General features: G+C 46.1%; 1 protein-coding gene across 3 annotated transcripts in view; it reads right to left on the reverse strand.

The window, feature by feature from the left end:
• The window catches only part of PARG (poly(ADP-ribose) glycohydrolase), a 217,060-nt gene that overhangs the window by 132,873 nt on the left and 63,079 nt on the right, over window positions 1-21,108 (reverse strand). For all 3 annotated transcript variants that reach the window (XM_069753149.1, XM_069753148.1, XM_069753150.1), the window contains 4 exons: window positions 11,301-11,406; window positions 10,540-10,662; window positions 10,386-10,466; window positions 7,988-8,062 (listed from right to left, as the gene is read on the reverse strand). In XM_069753149.1, the coding sequence (XP_069609250.1) occupies window positions 7,988-8,062; window positions 10,386-10,466; window positions 10,540-10,662; window positions 11,301-11,406 (385 nt within the window). The remainder of the gene's footprint in view (window positions 1-7,987; window positions 8,063-10,385; window positions 10,467-10,539; window positions 10,663-11,300; window positions 11,407-21,108) is intronic.

The raw sequence follows: 21,108 nt of genomic DNA on the forward strand, positions 1-21,108 counted from the left end.
TTCTACAAAAATGATCTTTTTGCCCACAAATTCTTATTTTCACAAGGGTAACAGGAGAAATTAGACCACTAAAGTTGTTGTGCAATTTCTCCTGAGTACGTCGATACCCAATATGTGGGGGTAAACCACTGTTTGGGCGCACCGCAGAGCTTGGAAGAGAAAGAGTGCCGTTTTACTTTTTCAATGTAGAATTGGCTGGAATTGAGATCGGACGCCATGTCGCGTTTGGAGAGCCCCTGATGTGCCTAAACAGTGGAAACCCCCCACAAGTGACCCCATTTTGGAAACTAGACCCCCCATGGAACTTATCTAGATGTGTGGTGAGAACCTTGAATGCCCAAGTGCTTCACAGAAGTTTATAATGCAGAGCCGTGAAAATAAAAAATATTTTTTTTTTTCCACAAAAAAGATTTTTTAGCCCCAAAGTTTTTATTTTCACAAGGGTAACAAGAGAAATTGGACCCCAAAAGTTGTTGTCCAATTTGTCCTGAGTATGCTGGTACCCCATATGTGGGGGTAAACCACTGTTTGGGCGCACGGCAGAGCTCGGAAGGAAGGAGCGCCGTTTTGGAATGCAGACTTTGATAGAATGGTCTGTGGGCATTATGTTGCGATTGCAGAGCCACTGATATACCTAAACTGTAGTAACCCCCCACAAGTGACCCCATTTTGGAAACTAGACCCCCCAAGGAACTTATCTAGATGTGTGGTGAGAACTTTGAATGCCCAAGTGCTTCACAGAAGTTTAGAATGCAGAGTCGTGAAAATAAAAAATATTTTTTTTTTCACAAAAAAGATATTGTAGCCCCCAAGTTTTTATTTTCACAAGGGTAACAAGAGAAATTGGACCCCAGAAGTTGTTGTCCAATTTATCCCGAGTACGCTGATGCCCCATATGTGGGGGTAACCCACCGTTTGGGCGCACGGCAGAGCTCAGAAGGGAGGGAGCACCATTTGACTTTTTGAGCGCAAAATTGGCTGTCGTGTTTGGAGACCCTCTGATGTACCTAAACAGTGGAAACCCCCCAATTCTAGCTCCAACCCTAACCCCAACACACCCCTAACCCTAATCCCAACCTGATCCATAATCCTAATCACTAACCCTAACCATAATCACAACCCTTACCCCAAAACAACCCTAATGTCAACCCTAACCATAACCCTAATCAAAACCCTAAATCCAACACACCCCTAATCCTAATCTCAACCCTAATCCCAAACCTAACCCCAATACCAATACACCCCTAATCACAACCCTAACCTTAACCCTAATCCCAAACCTAACCCTAATCCCAAGCGTAACCCTAATGCCAACCCTAACCCTAATACCAACCCTAATCCAAACCCTAACCCTAATCCCAGCTCTAACCCTAACTTTAGCCCCAACCCTAGCCCTAACTTTAGCCCCAACCCTAACCCTAAGGCTACTTTCACACTTGCGTCGTTTGGCATTCCGTCGCAATCCGTCGTTTTGGACAAGAAACGGATCCTGCAAATGTGCCCGCAGGATGCGTTTTTTGCCCATAGACTTGTATTGCCGACGGATCGTGACGGATGGCCACACGTCGTGTCTGTCGTGCACTGGATCAGTTGTGTTTTGGCGGAGCGTCGGCACAAAAAAACGTTCAATGAAACGTTTTTTTGTACATCGCATCCGCCATTTCTGACCGCGCATGCGTGGCCGTAACTCCGCCCCCTCCTCCCCAGGACATAGATTTTCAACGCATCCGCTGCCCAAACTACAGCTGCTGCCCACGTTGTGCACAATTTTCACAACGTGCGTCGGTATGTCGGGCCGACGCATTGCGACGGCCCCGTACCGACGCAAGTGTGAAAGAAGCCTAACCCTAAATTTAGCCCCAACCCTAACCCTAAATTTAGCCACAACCCTAACCCTAAATTTAGCCCCAACCCTACCCCTAACCCTACCCCTAACCCTACTCCTACCCCTAACCCTACCCCTAACCCTAATTTTAGCCCCAACTGCTGTTCTCCTGCCGGCCGGCAGATGGAGACAGATGGCGGGCGCACTGGGCATGCGCCCGCCATTTTCTTCTGCCGGCGGCCAGGAGGAGCAGCAAGAGGATCCAGGGACACAGGTGAGTATTGTAGGGTCCCCGAATCCCCCTATTTCTCTGTCCTCTGATGTGCGATCACATCAGAGGACAGAGAATTACACTTTACTTTTTTTTTTATTTTTTGCGGTCGCCAGTAAACAGTTAATTACCGGCGATCGCAAAACAGGGGTTGGTAAAACCGACCCCGATCATGCTCTTTGGGGTCTCGGCTACCCCCGGCAGCCGAGACCCCAAAGATTCTCCCAGTGCCGGCCGGCGGGCGCATGCGCCCGCCATTTTGAAGATGGCGGCGCCCACCGGGAAACACGAGGAGCATCGGGGGAGCTAGGTGAGTATTGGGGGGCCACCTGGGACCCCTTTTCTCTGTCCTCCGATGTGCGATCACATCGGAGGACAGAGAAATTAAAAAGAGATTGCGTTTTTTGTTTTTTTTTTGCGATCGCCGGTAAACGGTTAATTACCGGCGATCGCAAATGCGGGGTGGGTTAAAAAACCCCCGAATCATGTTCTCTGGGGTCTCGGCTACCCCCAGCAGCTGAGACCCCGGAGAAAATCGGCCTCTGGGGGGCACTATTTACTTTTTCCACAGCGCCGTTAATTAACGGCGCTGTGGTTTAAGTACCCTTAGCGGCCGCCGTTAAAAGGCGTATCGGCGGTCGCTAAGGGGTTAATCCTACTTTTTTTTGTTTGCATTTGAAAAATAAAACTGGCAATATGATTCTAGCAGGTCAGTACAACTACAGCGATACCAAACGTCTTTGTTTTTTTAGCTCTGCGTTAAAGGGAACCTGTCACCCCCAAAATCAAAGGTGAGCTAAGCCCACCGACATCAGGGGCTTATCTACAGCATTCTGGAATGCTGTAGATAAGCCCCCGATGTAACCTGAAAGGTAAGAAAAAGAGGTTAGATTATACTCATCCAGGGGCGGTCCCGCTACGGTCCGATCCGATGGGTGTCGTGGTCCGGCGCCTCCCATACTTCTTACGATGACGTCCTCTTCTTGTCTGCATGCTGTGGCTCCGGCGCAGGCGTACTTTGTCTGCTCTGTTGAGGGCAGAGCAAAGTACTGCAGTGCGCAGGTGCTGGGCCTCTCTGACCTTTCCCTGCGCACTGCAGTACTTTGCTCTGCCTTCAACAGGGCAGACAAAGTACACCTGCGCCGGAGCCGCAGTGTGAAGACAAGAAGAGGACGTCATCGTATGAATATGGGAGGCCTCGGACCAGACCGCGACGCCCATCGGATCGGACCGCCCGCGGGAGTATAATCTAACCTCTTTTTCTCATCTTTCAGGTTACATCGGGGGCTTATCTACAGCATGAGGCTCTGTGAACACGATGCGGATTTTGCTGCGGATCAGCAGCTGCGGGTCCGCAGCAGTTTCCCACGAGTTTACAGTACAATGTAAACCTATGGGAAACCGAAAACGCTGTGCCCATGCTGCGGAAAAAAAACGTGCGGAAACGCAGCGGTTTACATTTCGCAGCATGTCAATTCTTTGTGCGGAATCCGCAGCGGTTTTACATCGGCTCCATAATAGAAAACCGCCGGTGTAATACCGCAGTGGAATCCGCACAAAAACCAAGGTAAATCTGCAGGAAAAACGCAGTGTTTTAGCCCTGCGGATTTATAAAATCTGCTGCGGAAAAATCCGCAGAGGATCATTCTACGTGTGCACATAACCTTACAGAAGGCTGTGGATAAGCCCCTGATGCTGGTGGGCTTAGCTCACCTTCGATTTTGGGGGTGACAGGTTCCCTTTAATTTATTCACATATAAAAATATGAGGGCTTGCTTTTGCACACAGTTGACACATTTATTCATACCTTTTTGGAATAGACGTTTTGATTTCTTTATTGCATTTCGAGGGATGTGAGGCAACCAAAAAACTGCAAATCTAGAGTCATTTGAGGCTACTTTCACACTGGCGTTTTTTGCCAGACGTCGCAATGCGTCGTTCATGGCAAAAAACGCATCCTGCAAAGTTGTTTGCAGGATGCGTTTTTGCCCCATAGATTAACATTAGCGACGCATTGCGACACTTTGCCACACGTCGCAACCGTCGTGCGACGGTTGCGCCGTGTTGTGGCGGACCGCCAGGAGCAAAAAACGTTAAATGTAATGTTTTTTGCCTCGGACGGACCGCTTTTTCTCCGCCCCCACCTCCCCGCACCTCACAATGGGGCAGCGGATGCGCCGGAGAAATGCATCCGCTGCACCCGTTGTGCAGTGCATCAAACGCTAGCGTCGGAACCTCTGCCCGACGCATTGCGACGGGGAGATTCCGATGCTAGTGTGAAAGTAGCCTAACATATGGTTTAAATAATATTACATTTAGATTAATCAGATTATTAAGGATATGAATTTTTTTTCTTTTTTACATTTTTAAACAGAAAACAAGCCGATTTAAAACTTTTATATTTTTAAAATATTTTTGTTTTAACCTCTTTCTGCCAGCTGACGGAATAGTACGTCAGCTGGCAGATCCTCTGCTTTGAGGTGGGCTCCGGTGGTGAGCCCACCTCAAAGCCGCGACATGTCAGCTGTTTTGTACAGCTGACATGTGCGCGCAATGAGCGCGAGCGGAATCGTGATCCGCCCGCGCCCATTAACTAGTTAAATGCCGCCGTCAAGCGCCGATAGCGGCATTTAACTAGCGCTCCCGGCCGTAAGTGCTCGCACCGCTGACCCCCGTCACATGATCAGGGGTTAGCGGTGCATTGCCATAACAACCAGAGGTCTTCTTGAGACCTCTATGGTTGTTGATGGCCGATTGCCTTGAGCGCCACCCTGTGGTCGGCGTTCAAAGTACACCTGCATTTCTGCTACATAGAGGTGATCTGTGCTTCACCTCTATGTAGCAGAGGCGATCGTGTAGTGCAGTGTTCCCCAACTCCGGTCCTCAAGAGCCACCAACAGGTCATGTTTTGAGGATTTCCTTAGTATTGCACAGGTGATAATTGCATCACCTGGACAAGCAAGCATTCAATCACCTGTGCAATACTAAGGAAATCCTCAAAACGTGACCTGTTGGTGGCTCTTGAGGACCGGACTTGGGGAACACTGGTGTAGTGCATCCTTCTAGCCTCCTATGGAGGCTATTGAAGCATGCCAAAATTAAGAGAAAAAAAAAGTAATTAAAAATATAAAAAAATATATAAAAGTTCAAATCACCCCCCTTTCGCCCCAATCAAAATAAAACAAAAAAAAAAAAAACAAAAAAAACCCCAAACACATATTTGTTATCGCCGCGTTCAGAATCGCCCGATCTATCAATAAAAACAAAGGATTAACCTGACCGCTAAATGGCGTAGCGAGAAAAAAAATCAAAACGCCAAAATTACGGTTTTTTTGTCGCCGCGACATTGCATTAAAATGCAATAACAGGCGATCAAAAGATTGTATCTACACCAAAATGGTATAATTAAAAACGACAGCTCGGCACGCAAAAAATAAGCCCTCACCTGACCCCAGATCACGAAAATTGGAGACGCTACGGGTATCGGAAAATCTCGCAATTTTTTTTTTTTTTTTTTTTAGCAAACTGGAATTTTTTTTTCACCACTTAGATAAGAAAGAACCTAGACATGTTAGGTGTCTATGAACTCGTAATGACGTGGAGAATCATAATGGCAGGTTAGTTTTAGCATTTGGTGAACCTAGCAAAAAAGCCAAACAAAAAACAAGTGTGAGATTGCACTTTTCTTGCAATTTCATCACACTTGGAATTTTTTTCCCGCTTTCTGTTACATGGCATGGTAAAACCAATAGTATCGTTCAAAAGTACATCTCGTCCCGCAAAAAATAAGCCCTCACATGGCCATATTGACGGAAAAATAAAAAAAAAAGTTATGGCTCTGGGAAGGAGGGGAGCTAAAAACGAAAATGAAAAAAATTGAAAAAGCTCCGGGGGTGAAGGGGTTAATTACTACTTTATTTTTAATCTCCCTTAGGGGACTTGGACCTCTGATCATTTTATTGCTTATAAAAGGAGTACTGCAATACTACTGTACTGCAGTATATAGTACAAATTATGCTCTCCCATGAATCCTAGCCACAAGCTGCGCTTCACAGGAGGACTACATTGACAGCCATAGAGGCCAGGGATCACTCTATAAAGGTGATGCCTAATGGAAGCTGGAGTGCACGCAGTGGCAAACAAGCCATTTAATTGCCGATGTCAGATTGACAGCAACATTTAAATTGTTAAACAGTAGGATAGGAGCAATCGGTCAGTGCTGTTACAGGCTGATGTCGGCTGAGCCCGCTCCATATTTCCCATATGCGACCAGTGACGAAAATGTACGTCACAGATTATTAAAGGGGTAGTCCAGAGGTCTTGTACTGTGCACTTCTAATTATCTTTAGAACACTTGTGACAGAAGCTGCTCCTCACTGCTCCCTCTTCCCGTCTGGGACATGACATGACACACCAGTGTGCAGATCCTCGCTGTGAGTAACAGCCAGTCTGAGAATAGGGGGTGTGGCCTCTTCCTAGCTTTTAGCAGCAACAACCAGGCTCATGATAAGGTCTCCTTTACGACAGCAAGAGATTAGAGGGCGTGACGGTGCGGGGCGTGCTACCCTCGCCCCAACTTCTAGTAGTAGCCAACCCCCTGATGTCTCCTTCATTGCAGGGCTACTAGCAGGGAACAGGCCACACACCCTCACCTCCGACTGCTGACAAAGACATTATCAGGGGGGCTTACGTGACAGCAGCTGCTCTTCATCCCTGCATTTGGGACGTTACGATAGTGTACAGTCCCCTGCTATTCCTATCAGTTGTTTCTCTGTGGAGAACAGGGTGTGTGGCAATGCCCCTCTTCTCAAACTGGCCGTTACTCACAGGGAAGGGGGGGAGCCACGCACTGCTGTGTGATGTAATGTCCCTGAAAGGAGAGGTAAACAGTGAGGAGCAGCTCCTGTCACATGGAATTACAAGTGTTCTAAAGATAATAGAAGTGCACTGGGCATCTCATCTTTATAGTTTATGAGAGCAGGGACATTGAATAACAGATTAAAACATTTGTGCAACAGATACAGGATGCCTAGTTGGGGTGCTTTAAGTGGGCCCTATACCTATGTTATAGCTAGTATATACAAATGAGGGCACACAGGTTCTTTTAATGCCCCTTATAGGCCCTGAGAGACAGAGGGTAAGCAGACAGTGGGAAAGCAGAGACAGTAAATTACTTAATGGTATTGTAATGGCGTGAATGGTAAACTGCAGTACATCAGCCACTAAATGTCGGTGCTGGTGTATTCTGTTTATACACATCTTACATCCCACTGCTGCCACAGCAGATAGAGGCTGATTTGTTGGGGTTCTGGGAGTTGGCCCCATCACGGATTGGGATTAAACTTTTGACGACCAAACAACCCTTAAAATATTTCTGCTGGGTATCAAGATTGTAGATATTGTAGATATGTTTTTGTAATATAAGTGACTGTGTGTTAACTTTTTTGGCCATAAAAAAACAAACAAACAACATGGTGGTGAGGAAGGTAAAATCACTCACCGCCCTATTATTGGTTAGGCTATGCTCCCATGATGAGCATTAGGTGCAGAAATGTTGCAGAAAATATGCAACATCAAAAGCTCACTAATATTTTCTCATTGGGTTTGAGTGTTTGTTTGTTTTTTAGATTTTAGATACGTTTTCATCACGGTTAGGAGGCATGTCCTGCTTTAATGTTTGAAATAAAGCTGCTTTGTTTTGATACTTTTCAGAAACAAAAAAAAAAACAAAAAACATGCGTCTTTTTCCAATACATCTGACTTTACTTACCTTAGAAACAATCTGTCTACTCCAGAATACACAGTGCAATGATATGCAACACTGATGCTCAGTAATACTCTTATTTGTACATATTTGCGTACATTTGGAAGCTTTACAATGAGAGGATTACCTTTGTGAAGAAGTCAAATAGTGCAGTAAAATCCCATTTCTTAGAGTATGACATATTGTAAGACAGAATGGCTTCCTGAAAAAGACAAAAGAGACAAAATCTTACAAAATAGTTAAAGGGAACCGGTCACCTGTATTGGCCACTATAAGATGCGGCCACTGCTTTTCAGGGCTTATCTACAGCATTCTGGAATGCTGTAGATAAGCCTCCGATGCAATCTGACAGATAAGGCTAATTTCACACTAGCGTCGGAATCTCCCCGTCGCAATGCGTCAGGCAGAAATTCCGACGCTAGCGTTTAACGCACTGCACAACGGGTGCAGCGGATGCATTTCTCTGGCGCATCCGCTGCCCCATTGTGAGGTGTGGGGAGGTGGGGGCGGAGTTCGGGCCGCGCATGCGCGGTCAGAAAAAGCGGTCCGTCAGGAGCAAAAAACGTTACATGTAGCGTTTTTTGCTCCCGACGGTCCGCCAAAGCACGATACATCCGTCGCACGACGGATGCGACGTGTGGCAATCTGTCGCAATGCGTCGTCAATACAAGTCTATGGGGAAAAAACGCATCCTGCAAGCACTTTTGCAGGATGCGTTTTTTCTGCAAAACGACGCATTGTGACGGAGTGCAGTTAACGCTAGTGTGAAAGTAGCCTAAGAAAAATAAGTTATATTATACTCACCCGAGGGGGGTAGGGGGCGGTCCGGTCCGATGGGTGTCGCAGGTCTGGATCTGGTGTCTCCCATCTTCTTGCGATGCAGCCCTCCTGCTTCATCGCTCCCTGGTATCGCGCTCCTGCGCAGGCGTACTTCTCTGTCCTGTTGAGGGCAGCGCAAAGTACTGCAGTGCGCAGGCGTCGGGAAAGGTCAGAGAGGCCCAGGGCCTTTGCAATGCAGTACCAGGGAGCGATGAAGCAGGAGGGTGGCGTCGCAAGAAGATGGGAGGCACCAGATGGCCACACAGCAGAAGGAGTACATACACACACACCTATTTTTGTGCGTCTCCCCTGGGGTATAGTGATAACAGCTGTGGTCACTTCTGTTCTAAGGATGTGCCGGCTGTGAGCGCCGAGCGTGTATTGCGCGGGCTCAGTAACTATACACTTGCACCTGACAATTGAAAATGGGCTAAAAAGTACAACTACAATGGGAAAAAATGCAACGTACTAATCATTGCAAATAAGGCCCCTTTCACACATCAGTTTTTTGCGATCAGTCGCTATCTGTTGAATTTTGAAAAAAACGGATCCAGTGACTGATGCCGCCGGATCCTTTTTTTTCCTCAGACTTGTATTGGCGACGGATGGCCTCACGTTTCATCCGCTGTTCGCCGGATCCGTCGAAAATTGTTTGTCCGGCAGCCGGAGACAACGGACAAAGTAACGTTTTTTGGGTACGTCGAAAAAACAGACAGCAACGGATCCGTTGTTTGCTAGAATAGAAGTCTATGGCGCCGGATTCGTCAAATGACGGAATCCGGCGACAGACTCAGTTTTGTTTTTTTAACTGAGCATGCTCTGATCCAATTAGCCAGATCCGATAGTCGAAATTGTCCAAAAAAACAGATCCGTTGCATCAGTTTTTCACAATCTGCGACGGATCAGTTGAGCCAACGGATTGTGACTGATGGCAAAAAACGGATGTGTGAAAGGGGCCTAATTCTGCAAGCACCGTAAATTAATTACATGCATTTGACTTCGCCTCAATGGACATTATTAAGACGTGGCTGTCTTGCATGCATCATATCTACAATAGATGCATTGTAACAAATCAAAAGAGAAGAAATAGCTTGTGAGGAATATATAATGCATTAGCAAAAAGGAGAAAACCCCATATTGAAATTATTGAATTATTATTAGTTGTATTTAAAATGCATACAGGGAGTTATTAAAATATTGTCCCTAATCTGCCTATAAAACGTATTAATTTTATGGTAACTACCTATATTAATTCAACTGATGACACCCCAGGGTGCCATCACTTATATATCATCACTTGATTTATGCAGATTCCACCTGCGGCTGTTCCGGGGACATGTCAGCTGTTCAAAACCGCTGACACGTGCGGGGAAAGATATGGGCTCACCGCCGGAGCCCACATCAAAGGGGGAAACACGACATGTGCAGTACTGGTATGGCGCATGTCGTGAAGGGGTTAAAATAGATATGGGTCACGCAAGGTTTTTTTTTGGATCTGCAACTTGTCTGAGACTTGCTAGCCCAGCCTAAATTTAAGCTCTTTTGTAACCAATTTCCCCAACATATAGAGATCTACAGCTGGTTCATGGCAGAACAGTTATATTCCCCCCAGCACACCCCAAAACAAGACTTCTATCAGCCACAAGCATTACTAAGGCGATACCTACTCGCAGCCCCTGTACATGACCTTAGTCGGCAGCACCTACCATCAGTTCATGTGGCTTCCCGATCTTACTCAGAGAGTTCCTTATGAGCGTCCAGCGACTCACGTTCGTCCTTCCTCCATTCTGTAAAGAAGTTACATCTCTTGTAAAGGTTTGATCTTCAGTCATTACAGATTTTGTGCTGATTATTTCTCACCTTGTCATCTACCGGGTAAAAATTATATGAGGAGCAGGGCATTTTAACATGTAAGCTGTCCCACACATCAGTGAAAGTAGATGGATGGGGTAAGGGCACCACGTTCTCTTGTAACTTGTCATACTGGGGAAAGAAGACGACACGGCATTTATAACACAGAGCGAAGCCAATCAGGTTCTGGCTATACAGACATGTCCCACTATACGTCATCTACAGGTTTTAGTTAGAAGGGTTGTCTCATCATAGACCATCTCTTTCACTTCTAGCCAACAAATAGCTTCTTCCCCCCCAGAGGAAAATGTGGCCAACCATACTTTTGCCCTTCAGGTGACATGTTAACTTACATGGCCAAAATTTAGATGACTGGCCTTTAGTGTGAGACTAGAGAGGAACACTGCACGTCAGCCGTTCTCCACCCTGGATCAGATCAATGGTGGCCTCCTCTACGACTGTCCATATATCCAGTAAGGGTAGATTTACAGATGTGCGCTGTAAGGGACTTTTAAATGCTCCCATTTATTGCATTATGATTTCTGAGACTTCATTTAAAGGTTTTGTTCAGAATATACTAATCCTGCCCAGCCTCTACTTCCTCAGGTGATCAGATGCCACATTATCACACCTATGGCAACGGTCCTACAGACACTGGCTGAAATAGTATTATACAAGGAGTACAAGGGACAGCAATTACCTATAGGTGGGTCCCAGCAAGCAGACTTATCCATCAGAACCATGTGGAGACTGTAATACCTATAACCTACCTTCACAGTAACCGTGTGGTTTGGAGAATGCCTCAATGACGGGAGCTGCATATGACACATTGGCATTCGGTTCATCTCCTCCATGGGCGTCCCCAGCCATGTTGTGCTGCATATGAAACAACACAGATGATGAAATGCTTCACTGTAATAGTGGGCAGAATAACACGGGAGTCCACACAAAGACAAGATTGTAAGACATTCATACTCATACACGCCAACTGCAGAATAAGTGATAGCAGAAACGGAGAAATGAAGCAAACAATACTTTAAAGGGAATCCGTAAGCAGGATCTCTCCCCAAACCATTTATGTGAGCATGGAGCACTTTCAAAAGACATGTTCAGCAATACCGATACATGGGCGATCCGTTCCTCCATTACTGAGAAATCAGTTTGAATTGATATTTAAAGGGAACCTGTCACCCCGTTTTTTCAGATTGAGATATAAATACTGTTAAATAGGGCCTGCGCTGTGTGTTTCTATAGTGTATGTAGTGTACCCTGATTCCCCACCTATGCTGAGAAATAACTTACCAAAGTCGCCGTTTTCGCCTGTCAATCAGGCTGGTCAGGTCAGGTGGGCGTGGTGACATCGCTCTTTTCTTCCCCAGCTTTCTGTTGGTGGCGTAGTGGTGTGCGCATGTCGCAGTGACGAATCCACTGCGCGCACGTGAAGAAACAGCGCGCGATCTGCGCTATTATCCCTTTCATCGGTGGGGGCGGCCATCTTCCTGGGGCCGCGCGTGCGCAGATGGAGTGCTCTGCTGCACGGGGCTTCAGGAAAATGGCCGCGGGATGCCGCGCGTGCGCAGAAGAGATCGCGGCGGCCATTTTCCCAAAGCCGAGATGCAAACTCGGCTTTGGGAAAATGGCCGCCGCGATCTCTAATGCGCACGCGCGGCATCCCGCGGCCATTTTCCTGAAGCCCCGTGCAGCAGAGCACTCCATCTGCGCACGCGCGGCCCCAGGAAGATGGCCGCCCCCACCGATGAAAGGGATAATAGCGCAGATCGCGCGCTGTTTCTTCACGTGCGCGCAGTGGATTCGTCACTGCGACATGCGCACACCACTACGCCACCAACGGAAAGCTGGGGAAGAAAAGAACGATGTCACCACGCCCACCTGACCTGACCAGCCTGATTGACAGGCAAAAACGGCGACTTTGGTAATGTATTTCTCAGCATAGGTGGGGAATCAGGGTACACTACATACACTATAGTAACGCACAGCGCAGGCCCTATTTAACAGTATTTATATCTCAATCTGAAAAAACGGGGTGACAGGTTCCCTTTAATAAGGCAAAAGAACTGTTGCAGATCTGAACTTCTGTCACTCCAGCTCTATTCCCCACCTGCGACTGACATTCTCTGTGCTGTGTGACTTCAGGCAGAGAAGTGGTCAGTCAAGCAGGAAGAGGCAGAGCTGGGTGGGGAATAGAGCTGGAGTGACAGAGGCTTCAGATCTACTCGAGCAATTTACATATTTAAACGTGGATTTCTCAGTAATGGAGGAACAGACTGGCCATGTAACGTATTGCTAGAATGGTCTTTAAAAGAGCTTTCTGAGAACAAAAGCTGACTTTGGGCTTCTTTAGATACATGTACCTAAAATATAGCTTTTGGATGGTGTTCACTGTCCGTAGCCTTTAGACTTGAGACATAAGCCTCATTAAGACATCCAATTTTCCATTTTGCTCACAAGAAAACCAGATTGATTTGGATCAGTTTGGGTGAGATTTTAATCAATTTTTTTAGCCAGTGTGTTTGTTTTTACCAACGTTGTGACATATGATTTTTGGTACTAAAAAATAAAAATATACAAACTTCTACCCATTAAATGGTAAAAACTGAACATACAGATGACAGATTGTACAGGGCCCTCATTCCTCTTAGTATCTGTTGATCTTGTAGATTGTGAGCCCTCGCGGGCAGGGTCCTCTCTCCTCCTGTACCAGTTGTGACTTGTATTGTTCAAGATCATTGTACTTGTTTTTATTATGTATACCCCTCCTCACATGTAAAGCGCCATGGAATAAATGGCGCTATAATAATAATAAATAATCTATGTGTTTATTGTTATGCTGTAATGTCTATTGTACGTACAAGTCCCCTCTAAAATGCAAAGTGCTGCGGAATATGTTGGCAGGCGCTATTAATAATAATAATAATAATAATAATATTAATTATTATTATTATTATTATTATGACAGGTTTGATCAGAAACTCAAATCAAGACAGAAAAGGTCCAACTCTTATTCTTTCATGGACACTTGTTTAAAAACAAACAAAAAAACAACAATCACATGGACATGTGATCCACTACAGAACCTCTAGTGGGTAGATGTTCTGTGAAAAACATGGATGTCAGAATGAGGCCTTCACGATCACAGCTATCTGTTAGAGAATAACCGGGGTAGGTCTCTTAAATAAAGCCGTTTTGTAGTGTCTGATGGTGTTTGGAATTCAGGTCTGGACACATGAATACTCGTCTGCACCAAATCAGTTTTTTCCGTAAGAAATACTGGGCCATATTGAATCCCCCATCACTGCTATTATTGTATGATCCACTCACTAAGCTGCACAGGAACAAAGGCTTCCAGTAAGAGCCCATAACACATCACAGCTCACATACCCGAATCACACGTGTCACCTAACATGTGCAGAAGAAGAAGCACAATGTACAAGTCTCCCTCTAAACCAGGAGGCCTTTCCTAGTTTGGATGACCGCTTTATCCCTCAAGCACGCAGTTAACAGGACCACTGGGCCCAGCGCTCCCGTCTCCTCCATGTCACTCCTATTTCAGACAATTATCTCTTGGAGATTAAGCTGACCGATGAAAGAACAAACTGGCGAAACCTTCTCACCCCTGACCTCTGTTGGGTGAAGGAGGGGTAGACCCCCTACACAGACCCTTGCCCTACCCCACCAATAGACAGGATTGGCCAACTTCAGCCTAATGTGCATGTGGGCCTCTATAGTTCGGAAACTCCTTGTTGGAAGGCCATGATAGCAGGGTGGCAGAACAGTCCTCTGCAGCTTGCGGTGTGTGGGGCTACGTAGCTTCACATTGGTCACAGAACCTGGGACTACTTTTGCTCACCATCAATCAACAGAATTGGGCTGGTTTTACATTTACGTTTAAAAATGCAGCGTTTCAAACGCAAACGCATTTGGTGAAAAAACGCGTTTAAACACTGCGTTTTTTTAGGCGTATGCGTTTTTGCATGTTTTAACACAAACGCGGCGTTTTGACGCGTTTACATGCGTTTTTTCCTGCGTTTGCGTTTTTGAAACGCATGATGAGAAGTGTGTGACAGCTGCCAATCAAAATCAACTAGAAAACCCACTATAAAACAGAAATACCTTGGGTTAGGGTTAGGATCCCTAGTAACCCTAGGGATCCTAACCCTAACCCAAACCCTAACCCAAGCCCTAACCCTAGGGATCCTAACCTTAGGGTGGCTTATCAGTGTGTATTCTTGTGTTTTTCTATAAAAACGAATGCAAACGCACGTGCTTAAAAACGCATGCGTTTACATAGACATCAATACGTTTTTTTGCCGCAAAAAAACGCCGCTAGAAATTACTACATGTTGCATTTCTGCAACACAATGCATGCAGAGAAAAAACGCATGCGTCGTCAAAACGCATCAAAACACATGCAAAAAAACACATGCATTTTTAATGTTAAGTATAGGGGGGAAAAAACGCAAAAAAAAAAAAAAAAACGGAGTTCATAGACACCTAACATGACTAGGTTATTTTTTATCTAAGTGGTGAAAAAAAATTCCAAACTTTGCTAAAAAAAAAAAAAAAAAAAAAAAAATTGCGCCATTTTCCGATACTCGTAGCGTCTCCATTTTTCGTGATCTGGGGTCGGTTGAGGGCTTATTTTTTGCGTGCCGAGATGACGTTTTTAATGATAGCATTTTGGTGCAGATACGTTCTTTTGATCACCCGTTATTGCATTTTAATGCAATGTCGCGGCGACCTAAAAAACGTAATTCTGACTTTTCGAATTTTTTTCTCGCTACGCCGTTTAGCGATCAGGTTAATGCTTTTTTTTAATTGATAGATCGGGCGATTCTGAGCGCGGCGATACCAAATATGTGTAGATTTGATTTTTTTTTATTGATTTATTTTGATTGGGGCGATTGATTTTTTAACTTTTGCCATGCTTCAATAGCCTCCATGGGAGGCTAGAAGCAGGCACAGCACGATTGGCTCTGCTACATAGCAGCGATCTGCTGATCGCTGCTATGTAGCAGAAATGGAGGTGTGCTGTGAGCGCCGACCACAGGGTGGCGCTCACAGCCACCGGTCATCAATAACCATAGAGGTCTCAAGGACCTCTATGGTTACAATGGAGACGCATCGCCGACCCCCGATCATGTGACGGGGGTCGGCGATGACGTCATTTCCGGCCGCCCGGCCGGATGCCGGAGTTAAATGCCGCTGTCTGCGATTGACAGCGGCATTTAACTAGTTAATAGGTGCGGGCAGATCGCGATTCTGCCCGCACCTATTGCGGGCACATGTCAGCTGTTCAAAACAGCTGACATGTCCCGGCTTTGGTGCGGGCTCACCGCGGAGCCCTGCATCAAAGCAGGGGATCTGACCTCGGACGTACTATCCCGTCCGAGGTCAGAAAGGGGTTAAGGGCGGCTGCCATATATCTATGGTGGCCATGCCCACTCTCTGTAGGGAGCAGGCACATGAGCAGAGTTTGTGCCATACAGTGTGGGTGCCGGCTCTGGCACCCGACAGTAACTGATGTGTATGGAGCCAGCTCTGATCACATCAGCTTAACCCATGCCATTAAGTGTTATACACTACAATACAATGGTACTGCAGTTTATATGGTGTATAGGTGATGAAGCGAACACGAGTTCAAGTCCGCTAAGAGAACCAATTAATCTTTAATTATATACACACACACACATACTAGATGGTGGCTCGATTCTAACGCATCGGGTATTCTAGAATATGAATATATATATATATATATATATATATATATAACACACACACCGTATTTTTCGCTTTATAAGACGCACCTGATTATAAGACGCACCTAGGTTTTAGAGGAGGAAAATAAGGAAAAAAATATTTTGAGCCAAATAGTGTGCAAAAACCTTTAATTAAATAACAAAATATTTTAACATAGTAGACTCAACAGCAGTCAACAGCAGCATTGTGGGTAACATGTAAGAACAGTCCCATGTACCGTAAGTAACGACAAAAGCCATGTTCTGGCTAACAAGTGAGGAGAAACTTTAATCCTCAGGCACCACAATGTTCTAGTCAGTGAATCCCAGAAATTCCTCATCACTGCTGTCAGAGTTTAGGAAGCTCAGGTCCACACAGTCATTAGTGTCACTTTCTTCACTGTCCTCATATAGCATACCATCTTCAGTGCCATCCAAGGCATTACTAATCCCACATTTTTTGAATGAACGTATAATTGTTTCGTCCTTTACTGACTGCCATGATGTCTTCACCCACTCACAAACTTGAGTGATAGTGGGCCTCTTCATGCGTCCAGTTGGTGTCAGGTCATGATTGCCAGCAGCCATCCATTTATTCCACTCTTCTCGCATGTAGACTTTAAATGGCTTGTTTATAGAAACATCGAGAGGTTGCAGCTGGCTGGTAAGCCCCCCTGGAATTACCGCAAGATGGGTCTTGACTTCTTTAAACACTTTTTTTTGTGTTTTCACTAATATGTGCCCTGAACTGGTCTAGCACTAACAGGGCTGTTTTTTTCAGAAGTCCTCCAGGACGTTTGGACCACACTTTATCAACCCACAATCTCATTCCATTCTCGTCCATCCATCCTTTCTCGTGAACGTGCACAACAACTCCTCGTGGGATAGCTTCTTTGGGCATGTTCTTTCTTTTAAAAATTAACATTGGTGGCAGTTTCGTGCCATCGGCACAGAAGGACAACACAACTGTAGTGGTTTTTTTCATGTCCTGCAGTTTTTACCATTACGGTTTTTGAACCCTTTGCCTCAACAGTTCTGTTGGATGGCACATCAAAGGTTAGAGGGACTTCATCCATATTCCCAATCTGGCCTAATTCATATCCATTTTTCTTTCTGCTGTCAATTACAAACTTGTGGAAAGACAGTATCTTAGCTTCATATTCTTGTGGCATTTTTTGCGCAATTCTTGTTTTTGTGCGCATAGCAAGGCCACATCTCTTCATAAATCTGAAGCACCATGATGGTGATCCAGTGAAGTCATTGATGCCTTTCTCAGCAGCAATCCGCTTGGCTTCGAATATGATCATTTTCGTTGAGACCGAAAGGCCATTATTTCTGTGGCCTATGATCCACTCTTTTACGTCCACATCTAACTCTGGCCACTTTGCACCACGCCTACGAAGACCAGATCTGCTTTTTCCCGCTTTCTGCAGCTCATCCTCCTGTTTCCTCCACTCTCTTATCATTTTTTCAGTTGGAGGTGGTCCAAAATGTCTCTCTGCTGCTCTGTTCCCATGCTCTTCAGCGTATTTTATCACCTCCAGTTTAAAGGGAATTTTATATGCATGCCTTTTCTGCTTTGACATTCTTGAAAAATGCGCAATATGCAGCAGCTAACTGTACGGTATTGTTCTGCAACAAAATACAGTAGTGAAACAACTGTCAGCTCTGTCCTTCATAGTAATGGGGGCATTGCAATTGAGAGCATGAATGAATACGGTACTATTGCTGTAGAAAATACATGGGCTGCACATCCAAAAATCACAAGTTGATCTAATGGTGTTAGGCAAAAATGTACTGTATTCAACTGAACAAGAAGTTTTTACTTTAACATTATGATCAGACTTGTAAAGCCTTGTGCCAAGCCACGGCAAATCTCAGTGTGCCAATAACGTTAAATACCGTACTGTAGTCTTAAAGGGAACCTGTCACCCCGAAAATCGCTGGTGAGGTAAGCCCACCGGCATCGGGGGCTTATCTACAGCATTCTGGAATGCTGTAGATAAGCCCCCGATGTATCCTAAAAGATGAGAAAAAGACGTTCGATTATACTCACCCAGGGGCGGTCCCGCTGTTGGTCCGGGTCCTCCCATCTTCATCAGATGACGTCCTCTTCTGGTCTTCATGTTGCGGCTCCAGCGCAGGCGTACTTTGCTCCACCCTGTTGAGGGCAGAGCAAAGTACTGCAGTGCGCAGGCACCGGGAAAGGTCAGAGAGGCCCGGCGCCTGTGCACTGCAGTACTTTGCTCTGCCCTCAACAGGGCAGACAAAGTACGCCTGAGCTGGAGCCGCAACATGAAGACCAGAAGAGGACGTCATCTGATGAAGATAGGAGGCGCCGGACCCGGACAAACAGCGGGAACGCCCCTGGGTGAGTATAATCTAACGTCTTTTTCTCATCTTTTAGGATACATCGGGGGCTCTTCTACAGCATTCCAGAATGCTGTAGATAAGCCCCCGATGCCGGTGGGCTTACCTCACCCGCGATTTTCGGGGTGACAGGTTCCCTTTAAATGTGCGGAGTAATGTGCCAACCACCACCACAGTGACAATGAACCAGCAGGGTGGGTACCTGGTGCCTCACAGTACTCATGCTGCAAGGCTGGAGACTGTAAGAGGGGTTCCGCAAATTTTTGCTCACTAAGGTTTGCCGTCATGTGCTAGCGGCTTCATATAGTCTAATCAGATTGTTAAACTAAGAACTTCATGTTCAGTTTCATTTTGCCTAGATCAACTTATGATTTTAGATGTGTAGCCCATGTCTTTTTCTACACCTATGATGAATGAAAAACATTGTTATGGGGGATCTGTGGTGATGCACTGTTATGGGGGATCTGCGGACGACACACTATTATGGGGGATCTGTGGTGACGCACTGGTATGGGGAATCCGCAGGGTACACACTTATTGAGAGATCTGCGGATGACTCACTGTTATGGGGATCTGTGGTGACGCACTGGTATGGGGGATCTGTGGTGATGCACTGTTATGGGATCTGCAGGGTACACACTTATTGGGGGGAATCTGCGGATGACGCACTGTTATGGGGATCTGTGGTGACGCACTGGTATGGGGGATATGCAGGGTACACTTATTGGGGGGAATATGTGGATGATGCACTGTTATGGGGATCTGTGGTGACGCACTGGTATGGGGGATATGCAGGGTACACAATTATTGGGGGAATCTGCGGATGACGCACTGTTATGGGGATCTGTGGTGACGTACTTTTATGGGGGATCTGTGGTGACGCACTGTTATGGGGGATCTGTGGTGACACACTGTTATGGGGATCTGCGGATGACACGCTTATGGGGGATCTGTGGTGACATTGTTATGGGGATCTGCGGATGACACTGTTATGGGGATCTGCGGATGACGCACTGTTATGGGGATCTTTGGTTACGCACTGTTATGGGGATCTTTGGTTACGCACTGTTATGGGGATCTGCGGATGACACTTATGGGGATCTGTGGTGACACACTGTTATGGGGATCTGCAGATGACGCACTGTTATGGGGGATCTGTGGTGACACTGTTATGGGAATCTGTGGATGACACTTATGGGGGATCTGTGGTGACACTGTTATGGGGATCTGTGGTGACGCACTGTTATGGGGATCTGCAAGGTACACAATTATTGGGGGGGGATCTGCTGATGATGCACTGTTGTGGGGATCTGTTACGCTACATATGGCTGCAACCCCCATCATCCATCAAAATACACACATTGGTACAGTATATTCTGAAGGATGATGGGGGTTGTGCTTTATAAACTTCAATGTGTGCTCACCTCTCCCACGGATCTCGGACTAGTGTAAATAACAAGTGTTACACTATACATTGTGCAGGGATAAGATATCTGATTGGTGGAGACAGCTCAGCAACAGTTCCCTCCACCAATCAATATCTCTCCCTGCAAAGGAGGAGGAGAATCATGCTTCTCTCCCTCCTCTGCTTTATGGCTCCGTGTGCAGCGGAGCCCAGAATTTTCCCTGCTGCCAGCTACCTGTTTTAGCTGGTTTACTTCAGCGCAGGCGCAGATCGGAGCTCAGTAACAGCGAGCTTTATCTGCGCATGCGCTGATTCGGCTGCCATTTTCTTGAAGTCCTGTGTAGTAGACACAGGCACAGGATTCAAGAAACCGGAAACTCTGGATTCCAATTCCGGAAGTGCAATGGCGCCGGCCAGCATTATGCCGCCCGCGCACAGCCGAACACCGGGGATGGCAGCGACAAACACCGGAGATGACCAGGCCTGCTCCATTGCCCCACCGCAGCTTACAACCAGTCTGCTCCACAGCCACCGCCAGCCCCTCAGTAAGAAATATTTACTACTTTTCCCCCATTTTATTCACTATTCCGATTGTAAGACGCACCCCCATTTCTCCCCCAATTTGGGGGAAATAAAAGTGCGTCTTACAAAGCGGAAAATACGAATATATATATATATCAGCCACATCGTATGTAGCACAGGCCACATACCAAACAGTGTATAAACACGGGCCACACAGTATACAACACAGGCCACACAGTATACAACACAGGCCACACAGTATACAACACAGGCCACACAGTATACAACACAGGCCACACAGTATACAACACAGGCCACACAGTATATAACACAGGCCACACAGTACATAACACTGCCCACGTAATATATAGCACAGCCCACGCAGTAGATAACACAGGCCACATAGTATATAACACAGCCCAAACAGTATCTAACACTGGCCACGTAGTATATAGCAGCCACGCAGTATATAACACGTCGTATATAGCAGTGTGGGCATCATATCCCTGTAAAAAAAAAAAAAAT

Source organism: Ranitomeya imitator, chromosome 2 (genome assembly GCF_032444005.1).
Source record: "Ranitomeya imitator isolate aRanImi1 chromosome 2, aRanImi1.pri, whole genome shotgun sequence".
Lineage (NCBI taxonomy): Eukaryota > Metazoa > Chordata > Amphibia > Anura > Dendrobatidae > Ranitomeya > Ranitomeya imitator.